The following is a 13,714-nucleotide window of genomic DNA, read 5'->3' on the forward strand; positions in this document are numbered from 1 at the left end:
TCCTGTTTCCAGCCCTCTAAAGGCTTTTTCAGAGCAGACAAGCCCAGACAGATCTCACCTCTAGTACAAAGGGAACAGTGGTGCTTTGTATACAACAAACCCCAAAGACCTCCCTGATATTGCCTTGCAGGTCCTATGAGATGGATCTTTCTGAAGCAATCTAGTATGAACAGCAACACAAGGTAAAGGGCTAAAAATTCACACATACAGTAATAAAAACCAAACAAATCACACTTGAAGAGCTCAAGAGCAGCAAGAAAGTTGTTCTAATGCAGCAGCTGGAATTTCCTGGCATAGGAAAATATCTTTTTCTGCTTTCCCTATTTCACTGAAAGAGTAGGGCAGGGGCAACACCAAAGCACACACTCTGTACTCTGACAAATTTACTAATTTGGGAAGCTTAGCGAGCTGCTGTAAGCTATAGGAAGTAAGAAGAGCTCTCTGGCTATTTTAATTTGTGCTAGGTAAGATCCAGGATGAGAACAGCAATGGAAAAGTGACTCAGAGCAACATTTGCCTCTTTCTCCCTGAGCAGTCCATATTCTGTTCAAATGGAATAGAAGGTTCTTCCTCAAGGCAGCAGTTGCCCACAGCTCAGGTCCTGCTGCTAAGCTTTTTGCATGATCATACATGATCACATTTAGTAGGCTTATAGTTGTTGGGGAGTCTTGAGTTTTAGCCTTCCTTGCATGTACTTATTTTAAAAAACATATTGTAACAGAAAATTAAAGAAATTTTAATCCACTGCTCATACATGTCAGTTTTTACTGATTTTCTTAAATTGCCCTAAAACACATTTCCTGGCTGTAGAAAACCCCAGTGGTTTGCACATTAGTTCAGCTGATCAATACAGTTTACACTGTTTGTTGACCTATTAAATAATAAAAAGCTATATAAATGTCCATGTCTCAAAGCAAATTATCACACAGATCACCTACTACGGAAGTACAGCATGCTTAGGAAGATACAAGAAAGCCTTATCTGTTCACCACCTTTTTCCTTCTACTAGCTAAGTGGTAAGTGAATTACAGCATGCCCAACACTGAAATCGGCATATGAATGGCTTTATAGCAAGACAGTGATTTCCACTTTCAGTCCAGGGAAGGGATGTTTATTATACAGGAAGCAGCATTTGACAATAATCAGTAGGAGAAAATCCTTCTTCTCTGAACACACCAAAATCTTACACGAGAATATTAAATCAGTCACTTCCCCTTTTTTCATGAGTAGTTTTACACTGAATTTCACCTGTGCTGAAAAGTTGCATTGAATCATGTACCATGTGTTTGGATACAGTATGATTTCTGGAGTCTACAGGTGGGAGCTGAGATTTCCAAAGTCAAATTTTACCTCTAGCTAAACCCTTTAGTGCTTATATAGTCAAACCACTTCATAAACATGAGTCAGACATACCACTGTCCTGGTGAAGCTGTACTAAGGTGAAATCAGAGGAGTGAAGTAGCTTGTCCAGAGTAAGTTCCACAAACATTTTTAGAATTAAATTATGCTATCTTGCATCAAGAGCGGCAGTCACCCCCACCTGCTCACATCCTCACCTTTATACTGCTCTTCCCTTGAGCACGTGCATTTGTACTAATACAAAGTAAAGACAGCGCTCAGGACAAAAATAAGCATCATGAGCATGGAGAGATGAGACTTTTCTTACGAACACTCACTTGGACACAGTGCTGGTATTGGCTCCAGCACGGCCTGGCTGTGGAGTCCCAGGCAAAGTTTTCTGCAATAGAAGTTGAGGCAACTTCTAAAAATTAAGTTGTGCAAACTGGACATTCCCAACTTCAGCTAAATCTGGTGGAAGCTCGGGTTCTCTTACTTCATATAAACCAGTTTAATATACAAAGGCACTAGCAACTTCTGTTATGGGATAACCCACAAAAGAAATCACACTTCCTTGGAATTTTCACACTGAGGAGCCATGAACTATCACAGTTTTACTTGAATAATTGGCAGAAAATTTACTCCATACAGCGCATTGCCTATAGCCTTACTGATATTAAATCATTTGGGTCCAAGTTTGTTTTTCTGGAACACAGGCTAGGGATTTGAAGGTTTATCCCACTTTCCAAAAGGCAGCATGTAGAAACTTTAGAGTATAGTGCCTGCTCTTGATCTGTTTGTCCCCTCTGTTTGTGAGAACAACTCAGAATTCTTTCTTCACAGCTCAGTAAGTCTGTACAAAATAACAGCTGGATTTTGTCAGCCTGAGGGCCAGCCAGTGTCAATAGCATACAACTGGTTATGATCAGCCTGAGCAGCCTGCAAGAAGCTGTTCAGTGCGCCAGACCTGTTTGTTTGGCATGACAGAACACAGAATCGCAAAAACACAAGATAGACCCTTTTGCAAGGAGAAGGGAAGGATTATAAAAACTGCAAGGGACCTTCTGGGTTATCAGAACATACGCTGCTTTTATTAGGTAGGCTCTGCAAGTCTCTTCTGTAAATGCTTTAAGCTCTATCTTCAAAAGCCAGAGGGATTTAGAGAACTCCAGTTTAGGCCTCTCCCCTTCAAGTAAGATACTCACATTACAGCAGTTGAAGGCCAGCTGGAGGAAGTCGGGAGGACAGTCTCCCACCATGTGCTGGAAGGCATCATAATCTAATCCAAAATTCTGTACAAACAAAACCACAGCACAGAGATAAATGAGGTCTGCTATCTGGCCCAAAGCATCTTCTTTTCAGGGGGTCCCTACATGGAGTTATCAGGAATAACCATGAACACCATCTCTCAGTAGCCACATACAGAGGATTTTGAGAAAACTTCATGCATACTCTCAACTACAGCATTCCCAGTGGGGATTACTTGATACAAGATACCTGTAAGAGAATGAGCTGACTTCAAAGCCCATCCTTCTTCCTGGACTCAACTGCAATCCATTGCACTTGAAATATTGCCCGTGTGGATCTGGAAGCAATATCTTATACTATGATGTTTCACCATGGTGAGTTTCACAGTGTAAATTATCAGCCTGCTATAAAACCAGAGGCTTCACTATGATGAAAATATATCAATTAAAATGGTTAATTTTTCAGTGGATGATAGACTGGTAATACAAATTATCCAGTTCCTTAAGTGCACTTCTGTAAAATCTGAAGGGCAGAGAAACAAAAGGATCTCTTATTTACTGCAGTTCAAGACCTACGCAATTTTGTATTTTCAGAACCGGAAGGGGATAGACAATTTGGAAGACCCCCCCATAGAGGGCCAAAAGCTGCCCTGCAGATGGGTCTCAGCCAAAAGGCAACTAAGGAAAGTAAGAAGTATCTTGTTTGATTAGTCAATTCTAGCTCAGATCCACAGTGCTTAGCACAGTCTATACAAAAATAAGGGTGAGCTTATTTTAACTGCTGCCAACATAGCTCCTGCCCCTTCCACAAGAAGGGGCTGGCTGCTTAGTGGATGCAGTGTGCCAAAAGTGCTCTGTTCTGAACAAGGCAAGAAGTCTACATGAGCTATCACTCTGCAAAAGGAAGGTCACTGCAATGCAATCAATGTTCTGCCAGTTAGGGGCAGACAGGATTTCCCCGTGAGGACTGCAGCTGGACAAAGTCTCTGTGAAAGCGTCTTCAGTGGGGCTTCTTATAGTAACAGCACAGAAGAACAAAACCCTTTTACAGGCTATTTTTAATGTAACACCTATTCATTGTATCTGTGGCAGCAGTGCCAGAAGTTCTAAAGGCCAGCCGTTATCATGGCATACTTAACCACCTCCCACCAATGTTATAAATGTAACCACTCACCTCTGTGCGAGGGAGATAGTCTGGATCTGCCTGTATTCTTGCTATAATCTCACACAGAATTATACCATAGGAGAACACATCCGCCTGAGAGAGAAAAAAAATAAATAGCCACATGGTTCAGCTATGAATACTCAGTGTTCTTATCTGCCACTGAGTTTATGCTTACCCCAAACAGTTATCGTGAAACAACTAAACCAACACCACAGCCTTACACTAAGCAACTGCACTATAGCTAACATTTTCCGTGTGAACACGTGCTCACAGTAAAGCATTCTTGATGCACAAACAGCAATAACTTTAAAACTCTTCCAAGAAAAAAAAAGAAAAAAACCCAGCAAACCACTCCTAATTCAGCAGTGTAAACAAATAAAAATAAAATTAAAAAATCTTTTCTTGCATAAAGAATGGTGAAATTGCATTTGATGTCTTACAGATGAGAGTAATTAAAAACATAGCCAAAACATTACATGCCTATATATCACTGTGGTTAGAAAAATGGGTTTAGAATACACATGGTCCCAGCTTATCCAGAACATTAGTGCTGTTTTTAAGAAAAACTACATTTTTCTCATCTCACAGTTCAGTACCTCTGGAGAAAACAGTGTCTTTCCCAAAGCTTGAGAGATCTAATAACACTGTATACCAGCATCAATTTCCATTGAAATTTCCATGACACTTAGTAATCACTTATCTGACTACCCCTGGAGCTGCACAGTTCCTCAGATTTCCACCCACCTGAATTTTCCATGTAATATAATTTAGGGAAACATGGAATGTAAGTTTATAGTGCAGAAGCCAGCATCCCTCATCCCTTACATATCAGGCAAGCTTATATGTCACCTTTCATTCTGATGGGGTATGAGACCTGCTTCCTCTTTAGTCCTCCATGCCCTAGGGTTAGTGAAGAATGTGGCACCATGGATTTGGGTACTTCATTATTAATTTAGGTCAATTGGAACTCTCAAAAAAGCTTTGAAATGGTAATTATTACATTCATTACCGAGGTAGCTACTGCTTTCCTGCAAGTTAAAAGTACCACCAATTAAACAGATTATTGACTACTAGCTATAAAAAGGTACAGGATGCGGGCTTTATCACAGAAAAGCTGCACTTGAAGGGCTGAAGTAGACTATGTTACACATGGGAGAGAAAAATCCTGTGTAAAGAAGAGCTCTATTGAAAATACTATTTCTAAAATCCAGTGTGATCTGATCCTCCTCGGAAAGAAACATTTCCCAATGCCACAAATAGCAAAACTTAGAAATACCTTTGGAGAACATTTTTATCCAGGCATCTTACCTTGAGAAATGTTGATTTTTTTTATTTTTAATTAAAATAATTGTACAAGTTTACATACAGACCTTTTACTTCAACCCAGATTTCATGTATGGTCATGGAAGCAACCTCACTACATTTCTCATGAGACTTGGTTAAATTAAGTTGTGTTAGGTCGACAATCCATTACCATATTTCTGCATGTGGGGTGTTCCAGAACGGAAATAGCGTAACAGTGAATTATGCTAAAGGTAATTCTATTTCTGTATAAGAATCCACAACATGAATTGAAATATTAGCTATTCAACTCACACACTCCCTTAGTCTGAATGACCTACTGAGTACAGAAATGTCACAAATGAAAATAACAATAATTTTAATATTATGGAAATTCTAAATCTTGTATTGAAGAAAAACATCTGGCAACTAAAGTCCATTTATATCATGTACCTACCTTTTCATTGTAAGGTTCATCTCTGAGAACTTCTGGTGCCATCCAGAAGGGTGAACCCACCACAGGTAACTTCTCACTATATAGATATGGGATAGATGGGGGGGGAGGGTGGAGGGGGGGGAGAGAGAGAAGAACCATTAATTAAATGCTCAGGCATTACTTTCCATAACTCTAAGTATCTGCAGAAGCTTTCACCAGGGGGAAGTCAATACAAATGCGTTTCATAACATACTGTATTTTACACTGGTTTCCTACTGGAGTCACTGAAACATTCAATAGCAGGAGAAGAAGGTGGAAGAAGATGAAAACTTCAAACAATTACTCGTATTTTATTTCCAGTTTCTAAGTGCCTGGCCAGTTAAAAAAAAAAAATTCTTTTATTTTAAGGTCACGGCTGTTCAATAGTTTCCAAACTCTTGGCAGAGTTGGCTCTTTCATCTACATAGAAAGGCTTGGGACATCATTTTCAGGCTAGATGTCAAGCTCTCCATTCATGCATGTCCTGGTTTTGGCTGGGATAGAGTTAATTGTTTTTCTAGTAGCTGGTATAGTGCTATGTCTTGGATTCAGTATGAGAAGCATGTTGGTAACACACTGATGTTTTAGTTGTTGCTAAGTAGTGTTTATGCTAAGTCAAGGATTTTTCAGCTTCTCATGGCCAGCCAGCAAGAAGGCTGGAGGGGCACAAGAAGCTGGGAGGGGACACAGCCAGGGCAGCTGACCCAAACCGGCCAAAGGGGTATTCCATACCATGTGACGTCATGCCCAGTATATAAACTGGGGGGAGTGGGGCTGGGGGGGATCACTGCTTGGGAACTAACTGGGCACTGGTCAGCAAGTGGTGAGCAATTTGCATTGTGCATTGCTTGTTTTGTATATTCCAATTTTATTACTATTATTATTATTGTTGTCATTGTTGTTATCATTATAAGAATCATTATTATCCTCCTCATTATTATTGTTATTATTTTCTTCCTTTCTGTCCTATTAAAAATGTCTTTATCTCAACCCACGACTTTTACTTTTTTTTCCAATTCTCTCCCCCATCCAACTGGAGCAAGCGAGCGGCTGTGTGGTGCTTAGTTGCTAGCTGGGGTTAAATCATGACAATGCAGCAAGACGTGCAGGTATCCATCCCTACATGTAGACCAATAAGCAGCTCTGAAAGTATTCAGCACAGCCTGCTTGCAAACTGTATTTTTAAAAAAAAGTCAAGATTGACCAGATGAATCCTTTAATAGGGAAAAATTAAAAGTAATCAGAATACAGCCAATTTGAAAAATATGCAATGTTTCCACGTGGCTGAATACTGGGGCCTTAAGAAAGGCCTCCAGCTTGCCACCTAGCTGACCTTGAAGGAATAACTTAAAAAAAAAAGGCCTCTGAAGGCCTCAAAATAGCATGGCTTGCTAGCCAGCAAAGTGGAAACAACAAAACGGCATTTGAAAATGGAGGTAAGACTAGATCAAACCAAAATGGTGGCTAATGTAATGGTTTTATTATGTTGTTTGTTTTAGTATCAAGGTACCTTAACTTTAGCTATTACTGTACTCTCAGTTTTCAAGGCATCTCAAAACTGGGTATTAAGAACATCTTAAGGCACCTGTGGTGCCTTCCTGATTTTGTGATGGGTTCCTACAAATACAGCTGAAGCTTTCAGCCCCTTAAAGGGCAGAGATTCCACTGCAGCATACAAGATACACACTGGCTGTACTTATCAGTAGTTTGGAAATTAAGATGTTCACTTTGTTAAGCTTTTAGATCAATATTTCATCAACATTAATGCAAGCCTTCAGACCTCCCAAGATACGTTTTTAGGATATGTGCAGTTTAAAAACAGTGCATAGCTGAGATAAACTTCTATTGTTTTCTTTGCAGTCAAAAGAGCTGAAGGGTTTTTATTTATTTTACGCAGAAGAACACACTGGAGAAAATCTGACAGCAGATTTCAGAGGCAGAATACTCTGAAATACAGAAGTCAATATACAGAGAGAACAATGAAATCCTTGTCCTTGACCTCCCTAACGGAGGGATGACAAAAGGACTATTTCCAATTGTGACAATAGCTTGTGACAGTCACCTGTGCATTCCTCAAATGAGTCAAGATTATAATTTCATCCTAGGGAGAGCAAAATGGTGAGCTACTATTAGGCAGTAATTTTAATATCTCTTTGTTATAAACCTGGATTTTAACAACTAACCCAGAGGTTAAAGAGAATAACACTGGAATGCCACTGAATATTGTTTATGAAAATGGAAAGAAGCTAATTAAAGTTGTTTGGAATCAACAGAGGACATTTATCACAAAATCATCCCAATCCAGAACGTTGAAGAGTATTTTTGTGTTTGCTTTGTTGTGGGTTTTTTTAAAACCAAAATTCCCAAGTACGTGCTTAGAAGATTTACTGAAAAGCTTGATTAAATTCTCTACTCACTGGAGAGTTTTTGAAGAATAAATGTCACCACTAAATCTATCAAAATGGACAGTAATTAAGGCTGGAACATTTTGGTCATCCAGCCTGCAGTTCTAGACTGAAGACTAAGGATATTTTTTGCAAATTTTGTATCAGAATACAACAATGGCCTCAGGAACCTGGCTCATTATTGCTTCTGACCTGCAACCGCACTGCAACTCTCGCTGTATTTTTATTAGTTCACATACCTGTGATCAGGAATTTTCTCAGCTAAACCAAAGTCTCCCACTATTGCTGAGTATCCATTCTCATCATGTTTTATTAAGCAGTTCTGGAAAAAAAACACAAAACCAGAAGAGTTATTGTCTGGGCATGAAACCCATATACTGTTTGTTTCATTTATTTTTAATCTGGCACAAGACTACAAGATATTGTTCGGAAGACATTCATCTATGAGAACCTTTTGTCTGAAAGCAACCACCCTTTCCCCCTACCCTCCCCCCTGCACAATCACATGTCTATCAAACTTAAGATGCTGCAAACAGCCTTACACTTAGTTAATAATCCACTTAAAAACTTGCTGAGAAAGCAAGCAGCCACAGGCAGCATGTACCCAGCTAGGTTCTAGCAAGAATTAAGATGATTTAGGTCCCTTACTGCTCAAGTATGCAATACATGCTGTTCACTACAACACCTTAAATTTTCTCTTTACAATTTGCCTGTACCTGACCAGAATACAAGATCAGGGCAGACTCTAAATGTCTTTGTATATTTTGCTACATTAGCTACTGCAAAGGAACTCGCTGGTTTGCAGTAGATTTTCACGAGAAAATACAAGATGTGACAAAGTTATATGTGCTTTTAAAGTCTCAAATAAAATTCTTTATTCTACAGTACATCATAAAACATGATTTAAGGGAAAAGTCTTAATAGGGAAAAGCTGTCAATCTTTTTCTTTCACATGTGCCCTCCAGTGTCAAGACGGAGGGCAATTTAAGGACACACACAGATAATTCTGGTCTGGCACCATCACATCACACACAGGGTATTATCGATTTATTTTTGTTATTTATTTACAACTTTGAGAAAATATGCTTTGACCATTCCAGTACATCTTTTCCCTTCTCACCAAATGAACTGATGACCGACTTCCCTAAGTTTTTTTCTGTCCTGCAGTAGGTGGAACAACACAGAGAATTCACTCCTTTACCACATGCCTTGCTCTGTATCCTTCTGTAGGCAGTACAATAGCAGTGACAGGCAGCAAAACCACTGCCGACTCCTACAGCGTGGTACCCTGCATTAATTAGCTGAACAGCAGGAAACACTTTCCAGCTTTATTGTGCTTGGATGTACAAAAGCCCCTCGCTGACCCCAGAGCATTAGCATGTCTGTATAATGCAACTACCAAGAAAAGTGAGTCCCTTGTCTAAAAGATCAAGTTCAGGTCATCACTGTTTACATTATTCAGAGATGATTGTGGCTCAGGCCATGAAGTGAGTTTTCTTCCTGCCAATTAGAAGGTTAAGCAACCCACTCCTGCAATCATGTAAAGAAAATGCATGCCAGCCTCTTGAAACACATGCCGGGCTCCTGAGATGCAAAGTTTCATTTGTTTAGCATGACTCAAGTGTAATAAGTACAGTTAGTTTGGGGATTCATAAACATGTACCAAGTTAAATCAACCATGCTTGCCCAAAGAGCAGCAAAGCTTGTCAGTTACGGGCTTTGTTATCTTTTATCAAAGAGCACATTCATTCAGCTTGCCTCTGTTTAAACATTTGGTCACTGTTAAGTGGACTTAAAACTGAGAAGGATAAAACTTTTCTAAAAAATCTTACTCAAATGATTCAGACAAGTGGAATTTCATCGTGTACTGCACAGAAACAAGTCCATGAGGACACCAGAGATTTTGCAGTGTACAAGAATGCTGATACTATCTTAGGCAGCAAAATACCAGGTTATTTTCTGCCATACATTTCTCAGCAATTAAAGATGATTCGTAATTTGACATTTTAAAAAAACCACTTTTATGATTCATAAAAAAATCCCTAGTTTTAAAATCTAGATTTCCTTCTTGCATTACCTTTGACTATTTACATTTTGTTCATTTTGAGTAGCAAGACTGCAGTAGTTCATTCTGCCTTCTGGGTTTTGTGGATTAGGGTTATTCCCCAATAACACCTGCTCTCCAAAATTTCAGGGGGACATTTAAATCCAGACCAAGAATTATTTTCAACATAGCTAAAAATCCATAGAAACATTTCTACTGACCTTAAGATCTGCAATAATTTAGAGGGCTACTTTGACACCAAAAGGAGGCTTAAATGCAACATCATCCTGACAGCAAATTTTCCTTCAGCTTCTTACCAGTATACAAGCACATCCCATTAGACAGCAATACATCACCAACTGAAGACAATCTTATCCCCCCACCAAGCCCCAGGCAGTCTCGGCTCTCAGGTACAGCACTGAACTGTTACACAAGTAGATTATTCCTAGATAAATCATAAATTAAACCAATAGCACATCCATTCTAGCTGCCAAGTAATGCTAGCTGACAGCTCTGAGCTCCCTCCCAGATGAGCAGGAGCTGCCTGCAGCAAAGCTAGGCTCCCTTTCAGTGCAGGCCTTTTGAGAAACCAAACAGAGCAGACACCCCATTGCTGTGGGGTCCAGACGTCCTGCAGGAGAGGCCAGTACACCATGACAAGGCAATGGGGGAAAGCCTAGGGCAACATTTCTGCTATAAAGTACTGATCAATTGTTCTGCTGTGGTGGGCTGCACAATGTTAAATGACATAAAGAAGGAAGCTAAACTATTCTCTCTCACTTGTGGAAGCTTGTCTTTTCTCTGCATATGAAGAAGTTCTGAGTGTGAATTTAAATTCATTAGGATAGATATTCCAGTACAAGAGTGACTTTTTTATTCACACTTAAATCAGCCATAGGCAGGTAACACGCACCAGACAAAAAAATGCCGGAGTCACTAAAAATGCCCACTGTACTGAAACTAAACTGATTTAATTCAACTGGTGCAAATTTTTATGTAGCTAAGCACCAATTTCTTGGAACCCAGAAAGGACGGAAGCCTATTCCTACCAAAACCAGTAGTAAACACCCTCTACGGATACTAGCGTGGTCAGATGTCACCTTTCAAGCCTGTACTGCTCATTCAGGACAAAGTTTTGCAGATGGCAATAATTCATTCTGTGCTGAGATTCTCCAAGTGTTCAAGGCCAACCCTCAGCACCACCATACTCCTTCTCCACCCTTCCCACCCTAGTAAAGCCATTACACAGCACCGCACCAAATCCACAGCACAGATAATTTAGTTACCAGATTTAAGACGCAATTTATAAAAAAGTGACTTAACACAGCCCGCAGTAACTGGCAGTTCATGTGCACTCAATGAAAGACATTTCTAAGCATTCACATTCCACTGCAGAGATAAATCAGAACCAAAAAAGGGACAAAGCTTCGTTAGAGACTAAAAGGTTGAAAAGAGCTTTTAAATTTAAGCTAGAGGTGGTATCTTAGTAGGAAAAGTACAATAGAGCATATTGCACTGTTTCTTCTGACAAAGTGATACTTCTCAGTTTCTACAACAAAGAAATATGTGTATCAATTTGGTATGAAGAAGTTTCATTAATGGATTTTGGCACTGAGACACAAGAGTTCAAACACCTCTCTAGTGCAAAGAGCCTCTCAAGAACTGCCTATAAGATGCAGTGCCAAGCAGCTCTACAACACCGGCTTTAAGAAAACGCTTTCGACTTACTATTGCACTATTTGTATAAGCTGCAAGGCAATAAAACATGACGACCTTCCCAAGCTTTCTCTTTGGACCTCTGCAGACAGGGATGTTCTTTCCTTTGGCAGCTCACACCATCAAAGAGGGCAGTATTTGACTTCAGTTGGGTTCTCAAGGGTTTTTTTCCCCGAAATGGGGACCCCATCAGTCCTTCCTGAGGCAGTCTCTTAATAGAAGCAAGGAGCTCTGTACATGAGCCCTAAAGAGTTAACAGAGCTGTTTATGCAGAGACAGATGTGAAAGAACACAAAGCCCCCTTTGTGTGTTACATGAGCTTAACATCTGCTTTGCACAGCATAATCCTACTAAGACTAATGCAATATTCTACTCTCCCTTTTACATAAACAAAAATGAAAATAGACTCAAGAGTTTCAGAGTTAAAAATAAGTTGCTTAGATGAAGAAATCCCATCGTTTTATTTTACAATATGACATACAATCTAAACTCCTCAGAGATTTTATTGCACTCCAGAAAAGACAGGAACACTACTGCAGTGTCGTTTGCAACCCTCTGATAACTGTTACTGAATTAAAATATTTAAAGGCCAATTGAGATGTAACAGCTGTTTTTAAAGTGCTATCCCCCAGAAGAAACACCATTGACAATTAAATATACAACAGGAAGTTTACAATACTAGAATCATTTTTGAAACAAAACCCATTATGTTTAAAGGACAGGCTCCATTTGGGTCCCAAAGTACCAGTGAAAGTTTAGTATTGCGACTATCATTAGAAATAATGATAGAATAATGATAGAAATAACCATCTCTAACAGCTAATTTTTTCAGTGTAAGCCTTCCCCTGCAGTGCAAAATATCCAGGCAAGAGCTTACTCTAGCACAAAGGGGACCTTACAACCGCAGCAGCAAGTATGAGACTCATCAGACAAAGATTCTGTTCATTGCTTGGGTTTTATTTTGTGTTAAACAAGCAAACAGCCTACAAGGTAGGAAGTCAGGGTATGTCACTTTCAAGCCCAAAGGCAGTGAATTTATGTTACATCAGATAATCCACAGTAATTGATTACATGCATGATTCTGTCCCATAGTAACTGAGACTACTCCTCTCTCAATGAAAGAAGGGTGAACCATTACACATTACCTGTGAAGTGAAAGCAGATGTTGGCAGGAATACACACACGTATGCATGTGTGTATCTCTCTCTCTCTCTCTCTCTGTCTAGAGATTATAATTTCTCCATAGGTTTTATCATCAATGGAGCTCACAATGTTCCCTAAAACTGCTCACAACCTACTACTGATTATAAGACCTTGTTTTCAATTGTACATAATTCTGCAAAGCTAAAAGGCATTTGTTTGGGGGTTTGCCTGCTTGTTTTTAATCAAGAGCTTTGGTAGTGTGTTTTTGGGGAGGGGGTGTTTAGCTAAGACAGCTCAGCTGCTTGGGAGAACAAACTTAGAATACGTGTTGCAAGCAAATTTTGAAAATAAAAAATCCTCAAAAATATTAGCCTATGGTATCCTACCAGATTTGGCATGTTCTCAACTTGAAACGTGACGAGACCTCTGTGTAAGATGCACTTTTTGCCACCCCTGCAAAAAGGAGATCGGGACAGGACATACGCTGTGTGAGGAATTTGAAAGAGTGAATAAGGTGACAAGACAGAGCAGGAGTCCAAGCTAGTGGCTGTCAGGGACCAAGACCAGGGTCTTTAGCTTGGTTCCTGAGATGGGCAAAAAACCCCAAAGACTATTACGAGGACATAAGAACTGCAGGCATAGCAAACAGGTGGGGGCAGGGAGGAACAGAGCTAACCTGGAGCAGCAGAAAAGAGGGAGACTAGAAATGGCTAAACATATTAAAGACCAGAATGCAGAAAGATAGCTTGGATAAAGCATCAAGCAGGAGCAATAGCAAGAGGGTAACTGCAGTCAGCCAGACAAGGAGATTGGACAAGAAGGCTGGGGGGCACGAACTGGGAGCGAAAAGAGGAAAAGCCTTTGAACAAGTCTGAAAAGCTTGACTGGAGGCTGGCATTG

The 13,714-nt window shown here is 39.8% G+C and overlaps 1 protein-coding gene across 2 annotated transcripts in view; it reads right to left on the reverse strand.

The window, feature by feature from the left end:
* Window positions 1-13,714, reverse strand: part of TESK2 (testis associated actin remodelling kinase 2) — an 85,916-nt gene that overhangs the window by 8,692 nt on the left and 63,510 nt on the right. For both annotated transcript variants that reach the window (XM_052800612.1, XM_052800613.1), the window contains 4 exons: window positions 8,151-8,233; window positions 5,489-5,564; window positions 3,760-3,843; window positions 2,544-2,630 (listed from right to left, as the gene is read on the reverse strand). In XM_052800612.1, coding sequence (XP_052656572.1) covers window positions 2,544-2,630; window positions 3,760-3,843; window positions 5,489-5,564; window positions 8,151-8,233 — 330 coding nt within the window. The remainder of the gene's footprint in view (window positions 1-2,543; window positions 2,631-3,759; window positions 3,844-5,488; window positions 5,565-8,150; window positions 8,234-13,714) is intronic.

This window comes from Harpia harpyja, chromosome 11, assembly GCF_026419915.1.
Source record: "Harpia harpyja isolate bHarHar1 chromosome 11, bHarHar1 primary haplotype, whole genome shotgun sequence".
Classification (NCBI taxonomy): domain Eukaryota; kingdom Metazoa; phylum Chordata; class Aves; order Accipitriformes; family Accipitridae; genus Harpia; species Harpia harpyja.